The following is an 8,249-nucleotide window of genomic DNA, read 5'->3' on the forward strand; positions in this document are numbered from 1 at the left end:
AAGATGGGGTATAGGGATCACACCAATGTAGCTTTCATACAGTCTAAATTGTTAAAATTGTTTGATTTAGTGGGATATCAGACTGCTGTGTTTATGTATAAAGCCAGGAACAATTTATTACCTGGTGGAATTCAAAAACTATTTAATGAAAGGGAAGGGGGATACAATTTAAGGGGTCAGTTAAATTTAAAAATTCATGCTATACGTACAACCAAAAAAAGATTTTGTATTTCCATAAGTGGGGTAAAACTATGGAATAATTTAAGTGTGGACTTAAAAAATAGTGATAGAATTGACGAGTTCAAACATAAATATAAAGGTGTATGTCAATCAAGATATATGTAAGAACAGGCTCAATGATTATATTTTGTAAACCATTCTTTAGTATATCAATTGTGTGATTTAAGAATGTTAACACTGTTATATTCTTTTTTAGTATAATATGTGTGTGTGTAGAAGTGAATCATTTACTGCTTGCAAACCAATGATGGTAAGATGATGTCATGGGGTAGGACTGGATAAGTCTGACTTCTTCCTACTCCATTCAAGCATGTATTAGGTATAAGCACATTGATATTGGATTATGTGTAAAAATGTGTGTTGTTAAATCAACTGTTTTAAATGCTTGAAAGAATAAATCAAATCAAATATTTTGTGTGATGCTCTACAGTATAGAATAAATGACTTATTGTCAGAACTGGTTGTTTGAAAAAGAAACCATCAAATTGGCAGCTTATTTAGTGGCTCCATGGGAGTTCAGGGAGGTGTGGATGATTACTATTTATTTTTGCATTATTCACTCACCTGGATGGACTTGTGACAAGCACAGCTGGAGGCTGTTTTACTATAAATATTGATGTGTTATACAGGTTTCCCATAAAGGTTAGGACATGGCAAGGTGGGTTAAATAAAATCCTTTCATTCATGTACAAGTGGCATTTTCATGATTATTATATACTCTGAGTAGTTTAATTTGAAACAACATATCAAAATAGCGGAGGACAATATTTTCCTTTGAGATGAAGTAGCCTATAAAGCATCTTAAATTGAAGTCTCCAAGTACGTCCAACTTTGCTCTAATTATGTTCATACTGTAGTGACTTTTCCCCACTGTTTATTTGTAATGCACATGTGTGACAGAAAGCTTCAGCAGTACTGCTGCACAGCCCAGCCCTGTTGCTGCCTGCTTGTAATCTTCAGCGTTATGCTCATGTGATAGGTTATAGCATAAAAACCAATTTTGACACACCCCCCCCCCCCCCCCCCCATTATTTCTCATTATTCTGTGAGGCTGTATTTCCACAGTGATCTAGTCTATCATCTTATTTGCACCTCAGTCGGTTATTTGCACTGTGAAATCCTGTCATGGTGAGTTCCTCTTAGTTGCACCATGAATGATGCCAAATTGCTTGCAGAGTTAAAATGGAGTAAATATATCGATTTGTTTTTTTTAATTTACCTGAAATGTAGCCGTATTTCTTTATAACACTTAAAAAGAAAAAAACACTGGCGTTGGCAGTTTAATTACGTGAAATAAGGCAAAGCCACTGAAGTAATTTATATCCCGTGTATCACTAGAGTGAACCTGGAGCTGTGACTCTAATTTCAACAGCTCTGATGCAGTGTTAGATGAAATGGATCAAATCCAGAGTGCTTCCTGCCTTGACACATCGCTCCTGCTTGGAAATGAACTCGGGGTTGGGGCGAGGTGGGCGTTCATTGCTTACTTTATGAATACATTATTGACAGAAGGGATAATCTTGTCAACACCACATAGATGTTAAACTGCTGTTGGCACCATTTTAAGATGAAGTATTTAGTATTTCTTAGTTAGATTCAGGAGGAACAATGTGGTTTTCGTCCTGGCCGTGGAACACTGGACCAGCTCTACACCCTCTTCAGGGTGGTGGAGGGTTCATGGGAGTTTGCCCAACCAGTGGTGAAGAAGGAGCAGAGCTGTAAGGCGAAGCTCTCTATTTACTGGTCAATCTACATTCCGACTCTCACCTATGGTCATGAGCTTTGGGTCATGACCGAAAGGGCAAGATCCCAGATACAGGCGGCCAAAATGAGCTTCCTCCGCAGGGTGGCCGGGCACACCCTTAGAGATGGGGCGAGGAGTTCGGTCACTCAGGAGGAGCTCAGAGTAGAACTGCTGCTCCTCCACATCGAGAGGAGCCAGCTGAGGTGGCTCGGATGCCTCCTGGGCGCCTTCCTAGGGAGGTGTTCTGGGCATGTCCCACCGGGAGGAGGCCCCGGGGAAGACCCAGGACACGCTGGAGGGACTATGTCTCTCGGCTGGCCTGGGAACGCCGCTGCATTCCCCCGGAGGAGCTGGAGGAAGTGTCTGGAGAGAGGGAAGTCTGGGCATCTTTGCTTAGACTGCTGCCCCCGCGACCCGGTTCCGGATAAGCGGAAGAAGATGGATGGATGGATAGTTGGTTGTATTGAAATAATTTATGTGTATACAGTGACAATAAATGTAGTTTTCCTGGAAGGTAATTTGGAGAACTCATGGTAGATGAACTGATGGTCATAAAAATGAAAGCTTCAGTATATTTGCCTCTAACTTTTAGAGGGTTAGTACCATGGACCCTGGTGGGGAAAGCACAATCATCTGTTGCATGTATGGCTCTCTTTGGTATTCCTAAAGCTAATACCATATCACAAAATGAACAAGGACACTTTATAATAAAGAATTAATAAAGTAAAGCAACAGCAGGCAGACGACCCGTTTGGTGTCGGCTCGCTCATATAAATAAACATAGTTGTTCCCATGCAAACAATATTTAAACTGCAATATAAAGCTTTATCCTGTTTTGTTGTATCTGCATGTACTGTAGCACAAATAGAGATGACAGCCGTGGCCAGATTTATACAAACCTGTCTGTTTTCCACTTGAATAAAGATATGTAGGCCAATAGGTGTCAAAGCTTTTGGCAATCATCAGACAACCAGTTTCAGGTAAAGTCAACAGTTTTTCATGATCCTATTATAACGTTTGATTTAACACTGTTAATACCCAGTGAATTAAAGCAGCTTCCTTTTGTTGAATTGGCAAATTGTTAGGTGTTTAAATTTGCATGAATGTATTGCTTTAGCAGGATTTTGCATAGCTGGAATAACTATTAATTTTGCAGATAGTGTGTTATAGTTTTATATCATGTTCTTAAGAAAATGGAGAAAACGATCGAAGGCGTGAATTTTTTACTTTAAATACTGTGTGTTTGATTTTAGGCTATATGAATAATACCAACCTGAATTGCTTAGAGCATCATAATTATATTCAGTATAAATATTGGTTTCTAAATCTTTATTTGTTGGTGTGCTTCTTCCTCTAACCGTATCAGTTTACATCAGTTCGGGCTGTGTTGACTACAGATGCAGCATTTGGAGGAAACGAAGCACACGAATAGGGGCTACTCATCCACTTTGCCCAGGAGGTGTACATTACAAAAAATTCTCATTAAATCTCACACAGAACAGCCTCCCCCTCCCCTCTCTCATCATCTCTGGAGCAGACGTTGCTTGGCCTTTTAATGCTAATGAGCCACCCACTGCTCTGCTGTGTAGGCCAAGTCCTTGGTCAGCGTTACAAAAATAGGAAGCTGGAGTTACGATAATGTCACTCACTTAACAATAAAATACATTTCAGTGAGCAAAGTGCTATAAATGCATTTTGGCAGACAATGTGATTACCCGCTATATGGATGTCTATGAGAACAATACAGTCTATGGCGCTACTGTGCTCAGGACATTAGAAAAGTGCAGTGAATTTATAATACATATACAATGTTCTGACTTTTAGCTTGGTAATGGATTGTTTTGAATTGGTGTTTTCACATATTTCATCTACATTCCCCTGCAGCAAAGCTGTCTTAAACATGTTACATTTGTATTGTACTTTTATCGCTAAATGGCTCTGCCATGAACATTTTGAAGGAAATGTAATTGCTGGATTATGTTTAGCCTACTACTTACATAGTCCAGGAAGTAGGCGGCTACATTTTTGTATCAGAGTGCAGGACAGCAGACACCGGGGTTGGCATCCAAAGTCATGTGTGGTTACATTTAGGCAACAGCAACACTTCAGTTTAGGGGCAGATTGTGGTTTTAGTTAAATATTGGAAAAGTGAACATGTTCTGTCTAACACTTCAAGTAACCATTGACCTTTTCAATATGTAAAGCAGCAATAATTTATACTTAACACCCACTGTATGCTACTTTCTCTGCAACAAACAACGGACATGATCAGCAACTATATGGTGAACAGAACAGCTAAAGAACCAGTTACTTGGAGGGTAGTGATTAGAAACAGACCTAAAGGAGAGTGAATAAGGGTCAGAAACATAATTTCAAATTAATGTTTATGGTGCTCAGCAACTGTTTGCTAATGGCTTCACCATGTCAAATTTCAGAGTAGCCAAAAATCCATTACTGCAGATCTAGCCAAGATCCTGAACGCTCCCTCACATTAACCAAGAGATTTAACTTGCCAAAAGAATGATAAAAACCTTTTGAGACTGCAGATATTTCATTACAGATGTGCTTATAAAAATAAATTCCAAGCAGCAGTACACTTCTTTGAAAATGTATATGTTGCTGCAAGTTAGTAGTGGGCCTAAACAAACTTAACTTCGAGGAAGCATTGTTGCCTGCAGGCCTCATACCTCCTTATTCACATGCTGCAACTTTGCAGTTCCACTGGAAAAGTTGGTTGTTGGGTGGTCTGCTCGAGGGAACACTGGAAATTGCTGAAGGAGATGAAAGCATTACTCAAAGCATTTACTTTCTCCATCCACATTTAATCAGCAGATCTTTGGAATTAAAACCACTGACCTTTTAATCACAAGCCTGCATTTCTAACTTCTAGGCAACTGCACTGCCTGTGCAATCTCTCCCTAAACCAAAGCCGCCCCAGACCAGTAGTCTGCAAGTGAACTTGTCCTGCTGCTGTTTTAATCAAACAAGAGGCCACACAGTCACCTCCATCTTGTCTTTATCACCACTGGGGGAGTGCTTTCTCAACACCCCACTGCCGAAACATTGCTCCCTGAAGTCACAATTTACTCTGCAGCTGTTCCAGTGGATCCCTTTTTAATAAAAGTATTAGATTGTCATCAGCTCGGTGTAATTGGTGGTGTCCTCATGTGACATGGACAGTCACTTACCCACTCAGAAAATATCTCCTGTATCAGCTTCTTTGTACATGAGTTCCAAGTGGAGCTGCCTCTCTTGGGCCACAGCCGTTTTATCTTTCTTTTTCAAGAGTTTCTATGTGTAAAAGCACAAGAGCTACTTTTTCTTATCAGTGCCAGTTTTGTAAATGGACAATATTTGGGAGCCCAAGTCATTGCCCTAATTTTCTAACATTTGGCTGCTTCATTTAATTTAATGAATTGGCAGAAAGACGGTGTGCTGATTTAATGTTCTTTCTGCCATCTGAGCTGTCTCTACTTCCATGCCTTTATAAGCATAAGAGAGTATGCATACGCACAGCTGCTTAACCGGAAATTGCCTGATTTGTGGGCTTTGGCAATGGTATTAGAAGCCAAAATGGCTGACCACTTACATCAGAGCTCCTCTGAAGTGGGGGCCAATACTTAGGCTGCTCAATGAAAGCTGTGAAATACTGTTACCAATCAATGCTCCATGCTCAGATGTTTGTCCAGGAGCACCTCAGAATTTCATTACTTACCTGCCCTCCGGTTGACGTGTGCAATCAAATTCTGCAGTTATTTGGGAGGATGCAGGTTACATCTTATACAAAATGTGACATCATTGCCAGGTTTGGGAAGGGATTCCCACACAGGTCAGGCCGGTCTCTTTTTCCCTGTCTTCCTGTCCCTGCTCTATTATTTATTGATTGTTGCACATACTGTAGCTCAGCATACAACAGTGTACAGTGGACCTCAGTAAACTCGGTAGTGCAGCATTCACTCCCATCTTCTACCAAGGGGGATATCCATTGAGCAGTTGAGTGGTTTTATCTAAAGTAAAAAGCCTTCCTGGCTATGCCCATCTACGTCTCCTGTACAGAACAGACACTCAGCTTTTCTTTAAATCACTTAGTCATGCAGGTAGATGTTGTTGGACCAAGGGGATGTAACTTAATAAGGTACAGCAGTGTCTAAACCTATTGCAAGACTCAAAATTCTCATTTCATCCTGTCAATTTAATTATTGGATCAATAGTAATATAATGTACAGTGACACTAAAAAGGAAAAGGTAATGAAAGTGCTTTGAGCTTCAAATAAAAGCTTATTCTTCCTCAGAGATGTATGAGTCATCTTAAATATTGTTATGGCAAACCTTATCAGGAGAACGTCAGGCATACTAGTTCATAACTCAACACATGCAGTGTTGATGCACAGTCCTATGATGAATTAAGCCATATCTAATTACTCTGTCTCCGTCCTGTGATATCTAATATGTCGGGCTGTAAAATGACTGACCTATTTATCTTCCTATTGTTAGCCAGCTGAGAGCCGTTAATATTTTTCTGGGTCAAACATCCTGTGAAGTTCAGTGTGTGAATTTAACATGGTCTTGAACTATCAGCACCTGAGCTTTGGCACAATAGTGATCATTTGCCAAGGAGATAAAAAGGCTGCAGTCAAATGGAAATCTGCTCCACAGGGTAGATTCAGGTAGATGTTTAAAGTACAGGAGTGAATATCACAGATAACAATGGTGAAAATGTGATATTGAACATAGTTTTCTTAAGTAAATTCTGGCTACACAGATAACAATGGTGAAAATGTGCTTTTGAACATAGTTTTCTTAAGTAAATTCTCATTTTGATGTATCTTTTTGTACTATTTATATAAAGACACAATGGAGTTTTTTTTTTTTTATCTGAACTGAAATATCCCAACTCCCCATTCACTGTTCTAGTAGATTTTAACAGAGCAAACCTCACCCATGACCTACCCCAATGCAAAGAGTAAGTTATCCCACCAGGGACACAAACACATTTTACACGGAAATAAAAGACGCCTCTTGCTCTGTCCCCCTTGCAGCCCTCGGACACCAATCGCTGCCTGGTCTACCTCATCTTGGCCTATAGGCAAAAACTTAAGGCTGTGAAGCCTATGGCCAAAACAATGAAGCGATGGACTGAGCAGGCAAAGTCAGAGCTACAGGCCTGGTCTGACTGCACAGACTGGGTGGATCATGTGTGTCTACAGACCTGGATGAACTCACTGACACTGTGACATCATACATCAGCTTTTGTGAGGACGTGTGTGCCCACCAAGACCTTCTGCACATACAACAACATACACTCTGGTTCACAGTAAGATTCAAACGGCTTGAGCAGATGTATAGAATAAATCATAATGTACATAATGCACATGACTTAGTCACTGAAGCTGTTGTTACTGTACTGTAGAGACAAAAAATAGCAAAGAATGATGTCAGGTTTGTGTGGAGTAATAAGGAGACCGAAATCTTTCTCCTACTAATAGAGGAAACAAGCATTTTCTACATTGTTTTCACAGTTTGGGTTTGATCAGTGCTATTTTCATTACATCATGGTTGTCTTCTAGTTCTGCATTGGTTTAATGGCAGGCAAAGTAGCAGCACCAGCTCTTTATCTTGGTGAATTGGTATTTGTTCTGATAATGGTAGTGGATGGAAGCACACATGAATTAGCCTTTTATTTAGCTGACTTTTCTCATGTTAGAGGTAAAATCTGCACTAAATTTGGATGGACCACTCTGACAAGGGCATTGAAGAGACAGAGTTCTGCTGTTTAATGTTGAAAATCTAACTCTGACTTTGTCTTTCTTAAGTCTTGGTAAAAGTCAGCAGTGGACATGGCACTCTGACAGGTGACTGATGTGAGGTGTACTAAGCAGTACTTTGCTTACAGTACCTCTACAGCGGCCTTGGCTCGCTCAAACTCCTCCTCCAGGGACTGATGTCTGGACAGGAGGGCACTGCCCCACCGCTGCTCCTTCGTTAGACGAGCCTGTCACACACATACATATTTCATAATATTTCAATTTATGCACAAACAAAAAAAATCCAAAAAACATACACACATTCGCGCGGGACATCACAAACACTCATGCGTACATCCGAGTACCATAACACATCAAAAGGATTCACGCGTTCAGCCAGAGGACAGGCAGGGAGAGTGTGCAGGGTCAGCCGTCTGCTTTCTCAGGGATGAGTAAATATCCCTTCCTCTGACATGCTTAGGAAGGCCAGCAGAATCACTACTGTCAGCATCTCACCCCAA

The 8,249-nt window shown here is 40.5% G+C and overlaps 1 protein-coding gene across 4 annotated transcripts in view; it reads right to left on the reverse strand.

Annotated features, from left to right (window-relative positions):
• pex5la (peroxisomal biogenesis factor 5-like a) overlaps positions 1-8,249 on the reverse strand; it is a 78,566-nt gene that overhangs the window by 20,059 nt on the left and 50,258 nt on the right. For 3 of the 4 annotated variants that reach the window (XM_020596823.1, XM_020596821.1, XM_020596820.1), the window contains 2 exons: positions 7,881-7,976; positions 4,672-4,755 (listed from right to left, as the gene is read on the reverse strand). In XM_020596823.1, the coding sequence (XP_020452479.1) occupies positions 4,672-4,755; positions 7,881-7,976 (180 nt within the window). The remainder of the gene's footprint in view (positions 1-4,671; positions 4,756-7,880; positions 7,977-8,249) is intronic. The other variant, XM_020596822.1, reaches the window with a different exon arrangement.

Source organism: Monopterus albus, unplaced genomic scaffold, assembly GCF_001952655.1.
Source record: "Monopterus albus unplaced genomic scaffold, M_albus_1.0 scaffold31.1, whole genome shotgun sequence".
Taxonomy (NCBI): Eukaryota; Metazoa; Chordata; class Actinopteri; order Synbranchiformes; family Synbranchidae; genus Monopterus; species Monopterus albus.